At 37.8% G+C, this 19,431-nt stretch overlaps 1 protein-coding gene across 7 annotated transcripts in view; it reads left to right on the top strand.

The window, feature by feature from the left end:
- The first annotated feature begins 1,252 nt into the window (after window positions 1–1,252).
- The window catches only part of eef1db (eukaryotic translation elongation factor 1 delta b (guanine nucleotide exchange protein)), a 31,884-nt gene continuing 13,705 nt past the window's right edge, over window positions 1,253–19,431 (top strand). For 2 of the 7 annotated variants that reach the window (XM_079831942.1, XM_079831939.1), the window contains exons 1-3: window positions 1,261–1,325; window positions 8,737–8,789; window positions 18,098–18,212. In XM_079831942.1, the coding sequence (XP_079688068.1) occupies window positions 18,099–18,212 (114 nt within the window). In that variant the 5' untranslated portion in view covers window positions 1,261–1,325; window positions 8,737–8,789; window position 18,098. Of the gene's footprint in view, window positions 1,326–8,736; window positions 8,790–13,763; window positions 14,591–18,076; window positions 18,213–19,431 lie in introns of all 7 variants that reach the window. The other 5 variants (XM_079831940.1, XM_079831937.1, XM_079831941.1 and 2 more) reach the window with 3 other exon arrangements.

The following is a 19,431-nucleotide window of genomic DNA, read 5'->3' as shown; positions in this document are numbered from 1 at the left end:
CAGTACACTCTAAAAAATGCTGTCTTAAAAATAACCCAAGTTGGGTTGAAAATGGACTAACCCAGCGATTTGGCTGTTTTAAACAAACATTTAACCCAACCGCTGGGTTAAAACAACCAAATTGCTGGTTTAGTCCATCTTCAACCCAACTTGGGTTATTTTTAAGACAGCATTTTTTAGAGTGTATATACATGGATGTGTGTGTATTCAAATATACTTAATAATTATACACAGTACACACATTATATAAACAAAAACTTTTATTTTGGATTAATTGCAATTAATCATCTGACTGTGTGTGTGTGCGTGTGTGAACATAATATAAAACTGTGAATAAAATTCATGTTAGAGATTCACTTTGTTTTGTGTGGTCTGACTTTCTTAAATCCTTATTTATTTGCACCGAGCAAATTTAACAATAAAACATCAGATCTAGGTAACATTTCGGATATAAGCAGTTATGAAAATTATAGTTACTGATTCCAATTCACATGACATATTAAAATATTACAGGTAATGTAATCAGACTAGTTTACAGACAATTTTTTTTTTAGTAGAAACTAGTTTACAGACTAGTTGTGGGCTGTTCCCATTTTTCCTGCTTCTAACACATCAACTTTGAGGACTAAATGTTCACTTGCTGCCTAATATATCCCACCCACTAACAGGAGATGAAGAGATCATCAGTGTTATTCACTGCGGATCGGTGTAACATAAATTTAAAAGTGTAATATAATCTAATTACAAGTACTTAATTTTTGTAATCTGATTACATAATCCAGATTACATGTAATCAGTTACTGGATATAAGGATATTATTATTAAAATGTACAAAATGAATCGAGAAATGTTTTAGTTTGTATGAAATACGTCTTAAAGAACACTTATATAGTTTAAATTTGAATTAAAACAATAATGTTCACAACAGAAGTCTTTACTTTCACTCTTGTTTCCACAAAAGGAGCAAATATTTCCTCAGAAATGGGCCTTTCCCATCATTTGATGGCGTCAATCTACGCAGGCGCTGGGAAACCGTGACAGAATGTACCAAGTGGTAAAATGACAAAATATATTTTTAAAAAGCATTATTGTGTCTCATGTCTATTTTTATAGGGATACTAACTGTTAACGCGTGATCACTCGTACATTTAAGCTTCATATGTGTAAGGTTTGGCGGTTTTGTGGCGGTTTTGTGTCGGTTTTGTTGTAGTGAACTCCCCCGCTCGTGAGCGCGAATGGTTTGCCCGGGTCTCGCTCGCTCCTTCTGTTCCATGAACGCGCGGCGAGCAGCAGCGATTCATTCAACATCAACTAAAGCGATTAAAGTGAGTATATGTTTGTAATATGATGGTGCTCATGCTCATTTATTCCTTCTCTTTGTTTGAATGAGTTAACAATGATGTGCTGTACATGTACGGGGTGTTCAAACGCCGGTCAAACGTCTTTCATCTGTTTATTTATTCATGTAAGAATAATCAATATATGATTGTTACCCGACAGAAAGCTCGCGCTGATGTTTCAGTCACTGTCATAATGAAAATCCGTGTAATCCTTTATTAATATCTAGTGTTTTGGTTTTCACGGGCCTGACACCTCCATGTGCAGGAAGTCCAGACAGATTATCTTCAATAATGACGCATTCTCGTGTTTAATCTGATGATCTTCTGGTAAACCAGAGATTTCTGCAGATTTATTGACTTTATGATCTCTAGATATCACCTGTTTCCTTTTTAACCATCCGCATGAGTGATAAAGCTTTATGATAAGATCGACAATAGTCTATTTCTCCTAATTGTAGGTTCAGATCTTGACAGTCATTGTCAGTATAAACTGCCATCTAATGTAGAATTATGGCAAGCCGTTTTAACATTTAATCCTTAAAGGGTTAGTTCACCCAAAAATGATAATTACCCCATGATTTGCTCTCTGTCAAGTCATCCTCGGTGTACAGGACATTCTGCTTTCAGAGTTATATTAAAAATGTCCTGGCTCTTCCAAGCTTTATAATGGCAGTGACTTGGGTCATTTTTGAAGTCCATAAAAGTGCATGTGTCCATCATAAACGTGCATCTATCCATCATAAAAGTGCATGTGTCCATCATAAACGTGCATCTATCCATCATAAACGTGCATGTGTCCATCATAAACGTGCATGTATCAATCTTAAAAATGCATGTATCCATAATAAAAGTGCATCTATTCATCATAAAAGTGCATCTATTCATCATAAGAGTGCATCTATCCATCATAAATGTGCATCTATCATCATAAAAGTGAATCTATTCATCATAAAAGTACATCTATCATCATAAAAGTGAATCTATTCATCAAAGTGCATGCATCCATCATAAAAGTGCATCTATTCATCATAAAAGTGGCCAAGGACTGACCGAATCTGGCTGACGACGTCAGGTCCCCATTGAAGTCCACTATATGTAGAAAAATCCTGTTTCCCTCAAAAACCTTCATTTCTTTTCGACTGAAGAAAGAATGACATGAACATTTTGGATGACGTGAGAGTGAGTAAATTCTGAAGTGAACCAATCCTTTAATTCATTATATTAGCTTAAATCCGTTTTTTTTTTTATTCTTTTGGTTTGCCACGGAACCCCAAATATATGATCATCCTCATGCAAGGGACATTTACCCCTTTTCCACCAGCATGAACCAGTGCTAGGTCAGAGCCAGTGCTAGTGCCGGTTCAGAGTTGGTTTGACTGACGAGCCTTCTATGAACCGGTTTGTCTTTCCACAGGCTAGAGAGCCAGGTCATGTGACCCATTCTGTTTACGGCGCCATTTTGGCAGGCAAGAACAGCCGGTGCCGGCAGGAGTTTCAAGGCAATGGAGTTCACTGCGCACTTTAATTCACAAGACATAGAAAAACTTAATAGATGAAGCATAACAGATCCCTCTAATGCCGCGGGGGTGCTTTTCAAGTGTATGGATAAAGAAACGGAGAGCTTTCCTGTCAGGACTAGCCTAGTTTTGACGTAAATGGGCACTGAGTTACAACTTATGCACTCCTAAATATTTTTGTGTTGCACCATTAAACTTAGTTGAAGGCTAAATCTACGTATAAACTAAATATTTACTGAAGCCTCCGATCAGGAGTAACATTAACAGATAGAATAGCAGACAGATTGAACTGCATCAATAAGCTCTTGTTTTACATTACAGACTTCGGGTGCGTCTCAATCAGCTCTGGTTCAGTAGTCAGACCACTGATCAGGGATCAGCCCATTGATTTATGTCCTGATCAGTGCCCTGACTACTGAACCAGGAGCTGATTGAGACGCACCCTTCAATTCTTTACACGTATACACTCTAAAATAAAAAAAAGAGTACAAAATTGTACCTTTTAAGGTACAAGTGTCCGTCATTGGGGTGGGACCCTTAAGGGTACATTTTTGTACCTCTAAAGGCCTGTACACACCGGGACGAATATCGCGCGCGCTTATCGCCAGCGTTTTTCGGCGCGTCTTGAGTGTTCACACCCAAGCGATTTTCACTGGCGCTGCGCCGAGTGAACGTGCACATTCAGTCGATGCGCTCCCGGTACACAAGATGGCGCTGCGGCACTTTAAGCCTCTGACACTCGCTTGTCACACAGAAGGAGAAGAGAGACAGTATTTACGTGCTTGCCAAAACCATAGACATATTATGTATATGGACAAAACCATTCACACACTTTTTGCTAACTGGCAAGCAGCATTAGCAGTTCATCTTCTTCTTTGTCTACTTACTACTTCTTCGTCGTATCAATGTGTGCTCGGCAAGAGCGTTTTGTGCTCGAGCGCCACCAAGTCGTGTTTTACTGTCACTTCAGCAGCTCCAGGCACGTGAACAAAAGCGCCGATCTCATTGGTCGGACAGTTTTTTACGCGCCGCGTCAAAATAAAAAAACGAACCCGAGGCGTTTTTTTAAAAATGACGCTTTTACGCCTGGCGTTTTGCGCGTCGGTGTGAACACTCACATTGGCGCCCATTATTTAGTCCCGAGGCGTTAAACGTCGGCGATAAACGCGTGCGAAAATCGTCCCGGTGTGAACAGGCCTTAAGTCACGGGTCGGCAAGTTCGGTCCTTGAGAGCTGATGTCCTGCAGAGTTTAGCTCCAACCCTACTAAACCACCACAGTATAAAACTCATGGCTCCCAGCATGCATTGCAGCATTAAGTATGTCACCATTGTTGAGATTAATATGCTGATTCTTGATATCTGTGTGCAGCTAAACTTTTTTCCCCCTAGAATGTATTTAAAAATCTAAATTATATTATTTATTGAATATTATATGAATATTATTTATTAATAGTTTTAGTCAGTGATGAGTTGAGTTAAACATTTTTCTTCATGACAATTTTTGTTTATGGCTTCTTTTCATTTGAACAGATTTTGTGTTGTGTTAAAACTGTAACAAAAACCACAAACTCAAATAAAAAAGCCAAGAGTCAAACTGCCCAACTAAATGAAACACTGATCACCATAATGGTAACCCAATATTTTCAATAAAACCAACATCTAAACCTCTGTTAATTCTCAATAAGAGCTTCTATAGATGTCTTTCATGGTTGGAGCCAAACTCAGCAGGACATCGACTCACTAGGACCAAACTTGCCTGCTAATGGTTAATTGTAGTGGTAATTGTACCCTAAGGACCAATTGTGTACCTTTAAAGGTACAGTTATATGTTTTGTTCCCCGAGGAACAAAATTGTACCTCCACTGTACCTTTTTTCCTGAGAGTGTATGATAATGCTTACATATAGGCCTACATCTGCTTACATTTTAAGAGAGAAAACATGTGAATGGATTAACGTTATATGTACACGAACCCGTCCAAAACAGCGCCGCTGTGTGCATCTATCCCATCGGTCCGTGTTGTGCATGTCAAATAAAACCAGTCATAATCAATAAATGTAATTTCTTATTTTTGTTTCAGTATTTATTTATTTATTGATTCTTAATTTAGTTTCAAATAGCCTTTCTTGATGTTATTTATATATTAAAGCACTTGTGTTATTCACGATTAAGTATCGTATTTAATGGGAACTTATTTTTATCATTAAGTACATGAGACAAAAATAGTTAAGAATGAAGAATAAACTGAAATTCACGGCAACTTAATACGTTAAAATTATTTCCCATTTGCTTTCCCCCGCCTGTTCTGGCATCCTGGCGCACATCAGCTGTCCATCATGTTGAAATAGTAAGGTTTAAACAGTCCGGTTTTAAATTATTTTATAGATACCAATGCAACAGCCGCTCTAGCGCCCCCTGGTTGCCTGACAAAATGGCGGCGTTTAGGCTGCGTGACGTCAACCTCTGGAGCTCTATAGACGGAGATTACAATCGAGCAGCGCGATTAGATTTAAAAAATGGCGGACACAAGGTAGTGTTGGTCACGCTAACCCAGACCCTGACGCAAGCGGTTCTTACTTCTAGGCCAGCAATGTTTTGGTGCTACTTAAGAACAGTGATGCCAGTAACGCGTTACTCTAATCTGACGACTTTTTTCCAGTAACGAGTAATCTAACGCGTTACTATTTCCAAACCAGTAATCAGATTAAAGTAACTTATCCAAGTCACTGTGCGTTACTATTTTTGTCATTTTCCTTAGTAAAAATATATATTTTTGCTTTCTTGTTGAGTCTCATCAGAGGTTTTCCTGCATAGAGAATTACGAGGCGGTCGACAAAACTCAAGACAGGCAGTCACTTGCTCAGAGGCATGTCGTGATAATTAAATAATCATCAGAAATATATATTGTCACATTATCCTTCAGCAATCATTATTCGCATATTATTATTTGCTAGCAGCCTACAGACCGATATAGGCTACATAGTAGACTAGGATTTGTGGGCTCAACGCGCATCTTCTCTTTATGCCGTGAACTTTTCAATGTGCACTCGCGCTGCACTGCACACTGACTCCATGTTGCTTTAAGCGCATCATTCTGCACCCGGGATGCGCATAAGCGCTTTGTTGCCGCTCTGTTTTGAAGCGTTTCATATATTTTCATAGTTTTGTGCACTTAAAGATTATTAAAAAATATATTGTTCTCACGTATCGATCATATATTTGTTGCCCCTTTACAGAGCTGCACATCAGGTTTACAATAAACTATAAATCTTGTAATTTTATATTATTTGTGTAGGCCCATATAATTATTTACATTCATATATAAATTAAAAAATTAAATATAAATTGTTTTTCATAAATGTATTTAATAAGAACACAAAGTAATTTGTACCTTTTCATTAACATGTTTAGATTTTATAAAATTAGTCAAAATATTTTTTTTGGAGATACAATTTCAGGAGACACATTGTTGACGTTACTATTAAAAATGCACTTTCCAATAAAGTGTTGGCAAAAACGGTTGTCATTTTTATGTTGAGGCTGCAGAGGTGTTGTCGGAAACTGATGAATGTAACTAATAAAGTAACTTGTAATCTAACTTAGTTACTTTTAAAATCAAGTAATCTGTAAAGTAACTACTTAGTTACTTTTAAAATCAAGTAATCTGTAAAGTAACTTAGTTACTTTTAAAATCAAGTAATCTGTAAAGTAACTTAGTTACTTTTAAAATCAAGTAATCTGTAAAGTAACTTAGTTACTTTTAAAATCAAGTAATCTGTAAAGTAACTTAGTTACTTTTAAAATCAAGTAATCTGTAAAGTAACTTAGTTACTTTTAAAATCAAGTAATCTGTAAAGTAACTTAGTTACTTTTAAAATCAAGTAATCTGTAAAGTAACTTAGTTACTTTTAAAATCAAGTAATCTGTAAAGTAACTTAGTTACTTTACAGATTACTTGATTTTAAAAGTAACTAAAAAAGATTACTTGATTTTTTCAAAGTAACTGTGGCAACACTGCTTAAGAACCACTTTTCCTGGTTCGGAGCCGGTGCTTTGGGTGTGGAAAGACAAAGAACCGATTTGAAACTAGGCTCTGGATCCGAACCAGCACCAGCACTGCCTCGGTGGAAAAGGGGTCATTTAAACCTGGAATATGGCCATTATGTGTCTTTCTACACGGTTGTTTAAGAAATGAAAAGCTACACACTCCACCGATTAGTGTTAGAAGAACTAGAAACATGATAATCACTGCAATAATGATCCAATCAGAGACTCGTACACATTTGCCTATTCAAATCCAAACAAACTTTTTTTTGTGTCTGTCCGGTTATGCTATGCTAACAAAATAGTACAAGAAAAATACTCTCATACACACCATATTTTTGGACATATACCATGTTAAATGGGTCAATGATATGACCTGTATTTTTTTGTGCCGGAATGCATTATTTTCCTAAACAATTATTGTAATAAATACATGTCATGTATAGGGCTGGGTATCGATTCAGATGTTCCGATTCGATTCGCAAGCTCTCAAATCGATTCGATTCTCGATTCAATTTCGATTCAACTCAATAATATAGATTTAATTCAAATAGCCTACTATATTTATAAAAAAGAAAAGTGAACATGAGTTGACAAGTGGGTAATTAAAAAGAAATTAAGAGCCACAAACCTGTATATTAAACTCTTTTTATTTTAGGTACACTTGGGTAGGCCTACATTAAAACAGAACCCATCTCTATATTTCAAATGCATACAATTATGTTAAATACAGTACAATTTTGTTTTTATGGATATTTTGATACACTTATTCTAAAACATACAAAGGATATTGGATGATTTTCAGCAATTTTCAGTAAAGGAGAAGCATTTCTTGCGATTTAGCCGACCGTCATTCAGACTCTGTCCGTTTTTATGGAGGCTTTTTCCTCCAGGGGCGTCTGAGCTTTGATTCGTGCCCCGATTATATTTCATCACCATCTTTGTTATTTGCGTGCCTTCCTTAGATGCGATTGCCATTCGATTTTATCTTAACGACAAGCATATATGCGATACAGGGCAGGATCGACTGGAAACCCCCGGGGGAAAAAAATCGATTCTTGGCCTTGAGAATCGATTTTGAATCGACCACATTTTAAAAATCAATTTGTTTGCCCAGCCCTAGTCATATATCAAATTGATCTACAATATTTCCCTTTTCATTTTTTTAAAATTCAATTGACTTTTTGAGTTGTGGTGTTTGAAAGACCAAAAATGTCAGGTGGTGCGACCAGCAAATTTACATTTAAAAGTATCAATTCCCACTGCAATTGCGAAATTAAGAAATAAATATAACTGTAAACCGATATATAATGTATACAAATAATTTTTACAGTTAAAAACAAAACATAAAAACTCCTTATGGAAAATTGGATGTTTGAACACATAGAAAAGTGTCCGTTCATATGAATTGGACTAATAGGGCAATACATAAAGAAATGGAAAGGGAATTTACCATGTGATATGCATTTTAGACACTAAAACGATTAATATCTACTAGTTTTCAGTAGTGCTAAGTACATTTAAATGTATATTATTTGAAATGAATATATGGCATTTTCTGGGTGGTAAAATCTTGAATCTCAATAATGAATTAATGCTGTCTTAAAAGTTGTAAAACCAATATGAATCAACACCATACATTTTTTGGACATAAAAATGCATTTTAAAACTGTTTTGCTTAAAATTATTATTTGTCATTGACCCAAATACTATGGTCAAAGTGCTGATACCACAGCTTCTTTGTAAAGGCATGTAGTCCTCTTGTGAGATTGAATATACATAAATACTTTTCTTATTTGCACATTATGGTTTATTGCTTGCCTTTGGATGAGAAGAACGATTTCAGCTACATACTGTTTAGTTTGGTCGCTTTTCCTGTTTGCTGAAGGTGAGTTTGGATAAAATGTCTCCCATCTGCATGTTGGATGTGGGATTTGACTCATTATTATTTGTCCCATGATTGATTTGAGTGGGTGTTTCGTCCATGGTCCTTTCTTCAGTTTAATCACTTTCAGCTTGACTTCATTGTAAAGCTCAGTGTTTAAATCTAATGCATCCATAATTGTGTGTGTGTGGCTTGTTCTGTCTTTAAAACTGAAGTGTGTAATTTTTGCTGCACCAAATATAATAGTAAAAATAATTATTGTTTCCAAACAGGTTTCTCAAACTCTTGATTTTCGCTAATAGTAACCATTGGACTATCAGTATGCTAAACAAGCTCTCCGAAAAGCCCACCTCCACAAAGCCCTCTTGGGGACAAATGTGGGCGAAATCATTTGTAAATAAAAAAGATTTCTTAATCTGAGTGGTACAAGACTTGGCTACTTTTCCTAAGTTTGCCACCTGAACATACAAAAAGAAAATTGACTCGATTCTACAATGTTAAGTGCTTGAAAAAACAACTCCTTAATCCCGCCTTCGTGGACAAAAATGGGCACCCAAAGGAATGAATGGGAAAAACTGTAATTCTGAGCATTTTTTTTATTTATCGGTCCAATAAAAATCAATAAATCCAATGCAATGCAGATCATACATACACACAAATGAAGGTGTGAGCCTATACAACATTCTCGATGTGGCAAACACTCACACACACATCCACAAAAGCATTGCATTGAAAGCCATTGAATGAGCCTATAACAGAGTGAGTTTTATTGTTTAACTTTTTTTGTCAAATAAAAAAAGTCACTCACACACGTACACAAACAAAGGAATTAAATGAGGCAATAACTGGGCAATTAAAAAAAAAAAGATGTTAAAACATCGGGTTGCAGAGTTCAGCCCATATGCAGCCATTGAGTTCTATTGCCATCTAGTGGCTATTAAAATTGTAGTTTTAAAAAGAAATGAATACCATCATAGGTCACCGCATTTTTAGGTTTTGTCTCTCTGGACTTGCTGATATGTCGTTTTTTTTTACTGAAGTTAAAGAAATATTAAATATAACATACCAATAAGCATATTTTACATCAAAAATAGGGTACTTATAGAGGTAAATAAATTCAGTAATACCCCAAAAATAACAAAAAAAGGCATAAATTGATAGAATTTATTTTATCGAAGGTGGTGATATAACATTTATTTAAATAAAAAAATTGGGATCACACTTGAGACCTTTTTTGTCCACCCAAATTTGTCCACGAAGGCGGGGTTAAGGGCTGTTATGCGAGGGGGGCTTGGGGGAGGTTAAAGCAGTGGTTTTGTAACGAATCAGTTTTCAGTAATGCATTTTCTTCTCCAGCTTCTTGTTATGCCGTGTCAAATTAAAACGTTAAACTTTTAAAACTTCTGTTGAATGACTCTGAACAAATTAGTTTATGTTTGCTCATTTGCACTCAAACTAAGGCCCTGTTTACTCCTGGTATTAAGATGCGTTTGGGTTGATTGGATCACAAGTGTACAACGTTAAATACAGTTGTAAACAGTAGTTAACGTCACCGAAGCTGTCGTCAGTTCAGTATGATTCTATAGAAGAGCAATAATACATTTAATAACTGCGTTCACACCGCCGCCAGCGAGAACGTGAAAAAAGGGCCGGAAGTCATTCATTTTCAATGGGAGCCGGAGGCGAGAGCGGCGTGGCGCTTCTTGGACGAATTGGGCATCGAAGAGAGTTGAAATCAGCTCAACTTTATGGTAATGAGCTATGATGCAGTTCAGTGGCAACCAATGGGAATGTGGAAGTGCTCCGCTTGAGAGGATTCCAGAGAATGCAGTCCTGGAAACTTTGGTTCCGACCACATTAGTTCCCAATCAAAATGGAGAATAGGTTGATCATTGCTGTGGCGGTGGCTTTGATAAGAAGTAGTACTGGGAAGTTCGGATTATTTTTACTGATAAATGAACAAATCTTTTTTCCAAGTCATTTCGTTCATTTCTGCAGAATCTAATTTAAATGTTACATGCTACATTTTTCAACATGTTTAGTACTTTTGGAATAAAGAAAAAGACTATAAGCTAATGTAGCCATGGCCAAACTTTGAGAAAAGTTTGAGAAATCGTTCTTTCCTTTGTCACTTCACATTTAATCACGTCAGTTCCCTGGAAAGTTTAGTTCACCTCTCGTGTCTTGGGTATAAGCCGTTAGTTCCGTCATCATGTCCAATCTGGGCCGTGACAGCCTCGTATGTAATATATGCGTCCGGAAACAGAATTGATTAGTTAATCTCTCGAGTCTTCGGGTTTGAGTCATTCGTTCATCAAGTCCCAGCCCAATAGGCAAGGCTATGCAGTCACCGGAAACAGAACAGATTAGTTAATCTCTCGAGTCTTTGGGTTTGAGTCATTCGTTCATCAAGTCCCAGCCCCATAGGCAAGACTATGCAGTCACTGGAAACAGAAAAGATTAGTTAATCTCTCGAGTTTTTGGGTTTCAGTCATTCATTCATCAAGTCCCAGCCCCATAGGCAAGGCTATGCATTCACCGGAAACAGAAAAGATTAGTTAATCTCTCGAGTTTTTGGGTTTCAGTCATTCATTCATCAAGTCCCAGCCCCATAGGCAAGACTATGCAGTCACTGGAAACAGAAAAGATTAGTTAATCTCTCGAGTCTTTGGGTTTGAGTCATTTATTCATCAAGTCCCAGCCCCATAGGCAAGGCTATGCATTCACCGGAAACAGAACAGATTAGTTAATCTCTCGAGTCTTTGGGTTTGAGTCATTCATTCATCAAGTCCCAGCCCCATAGGCAAGGCTATGCAGTCACCGGAAACAGAAAAGATTAGTTCAACTCTCGAGTCTTCTCGTTTGAGTCATTCGTTCAACAAGTCTCAGCCCCATAGGCAAGGCTATGCAGTCACCGGAAACAGAACAGATTAGTTAATCTCTCGAGTTTTTGGGTTTGAGTCATTCATTCATCAAGTCCCAGCCCCATAGGCAAGGCTATGCAGTCACCGGAAACAGAAAAGATTAGTTCAACTCTCGAGTCTTCTCGTTTGAGTCATTCGTTCAACAAGTCTCAGCCCCATAGGCAAGGCTATGCAGTCACCGGAAACAGAACAGATTAGTTAATCTCTCGAGTTTTTGGGTTTGAGTCATTCATTCATCAAGTCCCAGCCCCATAGGCAAGGCTATGCAGTCACCGGAAACAGAAAAGATTAGTTCAACTCTCGAGTCTTCTCGTTTGAGTCATTCGTTCAACAAGTCTCAGCCCCATAGGCAAGGCTATGCAGTCACCGGAAACAGAAAAGGAATCAGGAATGGTGAGAGATCTTTGTGCTTGGTGTGTTTTTCATCTTGAAACCAAACGTGTCTCCAGCCGACAAAGTGTAAATCCCGTCTGGCTAACACTCTTCCCATAATGTTTTCGCATTAGGTCAGTAGGCGGAGAGCAGGCGTCTTTTAGTGGCTGTTCCATTGCATTCAACCACATGAGCGTCTACACTACAAAAGCAATGCGTTTTCCACTACCTCTGGAAGTGGCCGAAAGTGGACAAGCTCCAAATGTTTTAGACACTCTTTACTTGTTTTCTGTTTAATTCAGTCACAATTTGAAGAACAGGTTTTGTTTTTCATGAGGCTTTGTGACTTCCTAATTTTTTCCATATTAAGCGTTACATATTAAGGAGTGGAAATGGTTAATGTGTCAATAAGTTCTCCTCTGCTGACATCTACTGGTTATAGTGGTAGTTATATATAGTGGTAGTCTTTTAAAGTAACACGCCACTACCAACTCCTCTAGAGTTTGAGTTTGACCGTTTTCGAATCCATTCAGCCGATCTCCGGATCTGGCAGTAGCACTTTTAGCATAGCTTAGCATAGGTCATTGAATCTGATTAGTCCGTTAACATCTCGCTCAAAAATGACCAAAGACTTTCGATATTTTTCCTATTTAAAACTTGACTCTTCTGTAGTTACATCGTGTACTAAGACCGACGGAAAATGAAAAGTTGTGATTAAAAAATATCGAAAGTCTTTGGTCATTTTTTTTGAGCGAGATGCTAACAGTCTAATCAGATTCAATGATCTATGCTAAGCTATGCTAAAAGTGCAACCGCCAGACCCAGAGATCGGCTGCATGGATTAGAAAACGGTAGGGCTGTCAAAAGATTAATCGCGATTAATCGAATCCAAAATAAAAGTTTGTGTTTACATAATATATGTGTGTGTACTCTGTTAATTCTTATTTATATATAAATACACACACACATTCATGTATATATTTAAGAAATATTTGCATGTATATACATTTATATAATCTATAATATATATAAATATAAATGTTTTATATATAAAAAATAATATTTTTTTTCTTAAATATATACATGCTTGTGTGTGTATTTATATATAAATTATAATTAACAGAGTACACACACATATATTAAGTAAACACAAACGTTTATTTTGGATGCGATTAATCTTTTGACAGCCGATAAAACTCAACTGTTCAACTCTAGGGGAGACGGAAAATGAGCCTATTTACAAAAAAAGTGCAGTGTTCCTTTAATAAAAGTGCTTGTTTGCCACAAAGGTGTTAGTTTTCCTACACCTTTTAAACTTTTAGTTTAAACAAATCATCACATTAAAAATAAATAACATTCAAATTGGATAATATTTAGAGCTCTGAAGTGTGAATTTAGTCTAATCACAGTCTGGAGTCCTCGCCCATAGACCGAAGAAATCAGGACAGAAGTGGATGAAAGTGGACAAAAGAGACGGATTAAAACACCAGGTGTGAACGAGAATAGTCTACTTGTGATCCGATCGACCAAGACGCATCTTAATAAACAGGGCCTAAAATAGATTTACACACTTCATGTTTAACGTTAACCTATTGCTGTGTAATTAATTCTCCAGTTCCCTGTCACTCTCCTTTCCCTCTTTTTTATTTATTTATCAATCCTCGATATTTCTGGACACAAGAAAATGCGCAACAGAAGCCGTCGGAATTCTGCTTTGACTCAGTCCGGTTCTTCCGAACGCCAGCCGGACCGAACCACCGCCGGCTCAGAGGGGGGTTTGTCCAGCGCGGCCCTCGAGGGTTTGAGATCGGAGTGCTCGACCGTATGGTTTGACCGCGGCACGTTCGAGAGAGCGGAGAGCCGTTACTACTTCACTATGTTGCAGCAGCAAAATGGCACAACTGGGAGGAAGCGGAGCTCTTCCGCTTCCTCCCGAAAGCAGGAAACCGGAGGCCAAGAGGCTTGTCATCATGTCGTTCAGGCCGTGTGGGTGAACAAACCCAACTTTGACCAAGCGGAGCGCAAGTTTGTGGGCCGCTTTCCCAATCAGCCAACGACTCTGCAACTGCAGCCGACGCCCTGCGACGAGGGCTACCAATCACAAACCCCGACCCCGCCCACACCTAGGCCAATCAACGGCCTTCCTGGCCTGCCGCCGCCCCCAATAGGGGTGTGGCTACAGAAACCTCTTTTCGATAGAGCCGAGGCGTCTTTCTATCAGAACCTGTACAGCCTCAACTCGCCACCGAGAAACCCGGAAACCAGTAGGGATGAATCGAGCTCCAAGCGGCGAAATAACGCCCGAAAAAAGCCTGTGGTTTGCGATCGTCGGGATTCTGGGGATGTCCGCACCAATCAAGGAGGAGCGCTGTGCTATTTCCTGCATGGCGACAGCGAGAGGGTGTGGCTAGATCGGGGTCGCTATGTGGAGGCGGAGACTCGTTTCTATGAAGGAGCTGCAGCGAGATCCGTCAAAACATCTATAAGCCATTCTAGCCGGAGCAAGAAGTATGACTCTATACTCCAGAAAGATTGCACACACATTTTAGTTCAACCCTCATGTCTCTCCAAACCTGCATTACTTTTGTTTCTTGAACGTCCTACAAATCATCTTTTGAGTTGAGGACAGTAAGTCATACGGGTTTGGAACGACATGCCGGTCAGAATTCACTATCCCTTTTACTCTCAGGTAACACCGATCTCACCCATTACATGCAATCTTTTCTACTTTTGTCCACCATCTTCATTGCATATTTTTTCTTTTGACACGCTCATTCTTGTTGCGTTTTGTCTGTTGTGTCGGCTTGAAAGATTCATTCAGTTTTGTATTCACTTATTTTTCTTCATTTGTTTTGTTGATGTCATTTTGCATGGTTGCGTTGCATTAACATTTAATATTATTAGTATTATGTCCATGTACCAGTTTTGGGGAGTAACCAGTGTTATTTTGTTATTATACTTTTTGTTTCATTTTTATTCGTTTTTTTATGTCTGTTGTTAAAATTTCCAAGGATCAGCATTCTCCCCTAAAAGTGATCGGGCAGACCAAACCGTAAGTCGTAGAGACTTAAAACTTTGAGGGCTGGTAGTGCTCACACCGCTTACAACGTCACCAAGGCTGGCCCCGATCGGCCTGATGGGGGCGCTACAGCGGTCAAAACTCCTAAACCATTACGCCCGTTTCACACATACTCCGTTTGCAGTGCGTATGCGGTGCGTATTTTTTTCCGTACCCATGTTAACGGATTACAGCTTTCACACTGCGCGCGGATGCTGTCCGTCAGTCCGTTCCAGGTGCGTTGCGTCTGCAGCAGTCCGGCGATCGTTTCCGTACCGAGTCTATTTTTTGCTGTGCTGCACTGCGTAATTAAAGTGACAGCACAATGTTCGCTTTAAAATAAACATGTACTGACACGAAAATCTAGTAATTTTACCACAGATGTATGTCATTTAAAATATACTCTGTTTCAAAGTCAACACATGGCTTTTTTTTCTCGGGTAAAGCAAGGAAACGACACCTTACCTGGCATTTAGGTTAAAAAAATTGAAATAATGAAGAGCACGTACGTTCCTGGAGGTGGAAAAACAAAAAGGTCTTTATGACCTGCTTTTAAAAGGGTTTAAAAACGAAAGAGAAGACGAGAGTCGGCTGTTTCTATTGTAAGTTTCTAATTTAAAATGTTTATAGGCTATAAGTTATATTTCAATGTTTTGCCACTTGTGTGAGCTAAAGTAGGCTATAGGCTATATAAAGTTATATAGGCTAGGCTATATAAATATAAAGTAATGAATTGAATAAAACGTTGTTTAAATGTACTACGTTAAAACGTGACATCTATGAAAGTGTAAACAAAGAGAATTGCAATTCTGACAAGCCATGTTCAGTAACAACTTTTGGATTTGAAATGAAAATAATAATGAATAAATGCTGTGTTTGTGGTACAACCGCGGATCAGTTGCGCGCTGCAAACGCAGCATATATGAAAGCACAACAGCGCGTGCTGCTCCTGCACCGCATACGCAAAGCAAAACGCAACACGCACCGCATACGCACTGCATACGGAGTATGTGTGAAACGGGCGTAAGGCGTAGACTCAAGCGTCTTATATCCTTCGCTCAAGACTTTTGGATTTTTTTTTTTAACTACTTTTGCGAACTAGTCCTAGGTTTTTGGCCCAATCGTAACCAAACCAATGCAGCAAGATTCTCTGGAGTCTTGATTAGACTTCCTAATCTTTTCCATATTAAGCGTTACATATTAAGGAGTGGAAATGGTTAATGTGTCAATAAGTGCTCCTCTGCTGCCATCTACTGGTTATAGTGGTAGTCTTTTAAAGGAACACGCCACTACCAACTCCTCTAGAGTTAAACAGTCGAGTTTGACCGTTTTCGAATCCATTCAGCCGATCTATGGGTCTGGCGGTAGCACTTTTAGCATAGCTTAGCATAGATCATTGAATCTGATTAGACCGTTAGCATCTTACTCAAAAAGTTTCCATATTTTTCCTATTTAAAACTTGACTCTTCTGTAGTTACATTGTGTACTAAGACCGACGGAAAATGAAAAGTTGTTATTAAAAAATATCTTTGATAATGTTTGAGCGAGATGTTAACGGTCGAATCAGATCCAATGATCTGGATTTGGATTTTTTTTTTGTGCCTACTTTTGCAAACTAGTCCTAGGTTTTTGGCCCGATCGTAACCAAACCAATGCAGCAAGATTCTCTGGAGTCTGATTGACAATAATTACCAAACAAATTGGAAGTTTCGATTCACGGTTTCTAAGGGCCGCCTAAATTTTTCGAAGTAGACGGAGCCAGTTTTACAAAAATGGCTATAACTTGTGAACGGAATGAGATATTTTCACCAAAATTGGCACACGTATGTAAGAACTCATTCTGAAGTTGCGTGAAAAAGCATGTGGCGACTGGCCACTTTGTGGCGCTATAACAGAAAAAAAACGTAAAAGTGGCTACAACTATGCAACCTTAAGTCTTATTGACTTTAAAATTGACATGCAGTGTCTTCGTCCAAGGGGCCAAGACTGCCTTTCGAAAAAACACGTCTGGCGGCGAACCAATGAAATTTGAGCAGTTATCAGACAAGGTTAACGAAACTCGCTGGGCCTGTGAGAAATTCAAAAGAAATCAGCCATCGGGGGGCCTTCGCGTTTTTCACGCCTGTAAATTATTGAATACCATGCGATTATTTTCGCACACGCCCTCGACATTCATACCACATGGTAGAACTCCTCATTCTGAGCATTTTGCCTGTAGGACCGCCCCCGTCAATCGAATCGTTTGTTTATTATTGGAGATAATTTCAAAAACCAACTTTCTCTGACTAGTCCCAGGATTTTGGCACAACCTCGATAAAACCACTGCGGCACAAATCCCTGGACTCTCTAGGTCGATATATATAAAAAAAAAGGTAAACTTTGGCCTTTGGATAGCTATAGCTGGGTCATTTCGAAAACAGCGTGGCCAAGTCTACCCAAAAAGCCTATCATTCCTAAACAAAAACTCGAGAACTTTTTTTCCCACATATTTTTCACTATGGTAAATTTCCTGTATTGGCTGTAAATGGTCTTTTCCCATCAATGATCTAAGTAGAGACATGCTTGCTAAATAAAATATAATACCTTTTCACGCAACTGACTTAAAGGTCCTAAAGCGCTTGAACCCCGATAATTGCTGCTCGCAACTATATTTATTAAGTTTTATTTCGGATTTATTTCATAATTCGCTTTATAATTTACTCATTTATTTCTTCTTATGTTCATAATTCTTGTTCATTTTTGTGGTGGATAAACTGTTGTGACTTTTTATTTAGTAAAAATATCATTCGATTGAAATATTGAAATAAAAAACTGTTCATCTCAAAACATGCTTTCATTAACATCAAGGCCACATATGTAGAAAACCAATGCTCGTCTCATGTCAACATTGCTCATCAGTGTTTATTTCATGTAGTATTGGTGTGTGTGTGTTACAGGTGTCGTGTGTGTTTGTGCAGGATGACTGCAGCCGACTGTTTGGTGCAGGAGAGGATCTGGTTCGATAAGCCGCGTTACGATGAAGCAGAACGGCGGTTTTACGAGCAGATGAATGGACCGACGCAACCCAAACAGGTAATAAACTCCAGATAATATATACAGTGGCATGAAAAGATATCTGAACCGCTTGCAGAATTTGTGACTAAATAAGAGGGATAATACAAAATGCATGTTATTATTTATTTAGTACTGTCCTGAATAAGATATTTTACATAATTGTTTTTTACATATAGTCCGCAAGACAAAAATAATAGCTGAATTTATTAAAATAACCCTGATAAAAAAGTTTATGAACCATTGATTCTCAGTTCCCTGGATGATCCACGGCTGTTTTATAAACCTATTGAATTTGAAAATCAAGGTAAATTGTACTTAATTTGTCTTCCGGGAAACATGCAAGTATCTTCTGTTGCTTCTGAAGGGCAGTACTAAATGAAAAAAAAAATATTATCTTAAATATATTATCCTGTTCAAAAGTTTTCACCCCCCCGGCTCTTAATGCATTGTGTTTCCTTCTGGAGCATCAGTGAATGTTTGAACCTTTTTTTAGTAGTTTTGTTTGAGTCCCTCAATTGCCCTCAGTGTGAAAATATGGATCTTAAAATCATACAGTCATTGCTGGAGAGGGTTCAAATATGAAAAAGAGTCTGGAAAACTGAAGAATGTGCAGGACCTGGAGGATTTTTCTGAAGAACATTGGGCAGTTTAACGGATCAGGACAAACAAGAGACTCAAGAACAACCATCACAAAACAAAAAAACAGCCGTGGATCATCCAGGGAACTGAGAATCAATGGTTCAGAAACTTGGGGTTATTTTAATAAATTCAGCTATTTTTTTTGTCTTGTGGACTATATGTAAACAAAATTTTTAGGGCTGTCAAAAGATTAATCGCGATTAATCGCATCCAAAATAAAAGTTTGTGTTTACATAATACATGTGTGTGTACTCTGTTAATTATTATTTATATATATATATATACACACACATTCATGTATATATGTAAGAAATATTTGCATGTATATACATTTATATAATCTATAATATATATAAATGTTTTATATATAAAAATAATATTGTTTTCTTAAATATATACATGCTTGTGTGTGTATTTATATATAAATAATAATTAACAGAGTACACACACATGTATTATGTAAACACAAACTTTTATTTTGGATGCGATTAATCGCGATTAATCTTTTGACAGCCCTACATATTTTATGTAAAATATCTTATTCAGGACAGCACTAAATAAAAAATAACATTCATTATGTATGATCCCTCTTATTTAG

This window comes from Gobio gobio, assembly GCF_949357685.1.
Source record: "Gobio gobio genome assembly, chromosome: 12".
Lineage (NCBI taxonomy): Eukaryota > Metazoa > Chordata > Actinopteri > Cypriniformes > Gobionidae > Gobio > Gobio gobio.
The sequence above is the reverse complement of the archived record's forward strand: the minus strand, read 5'-3'. Positions and strand labels throughout refer to the sequence as shown.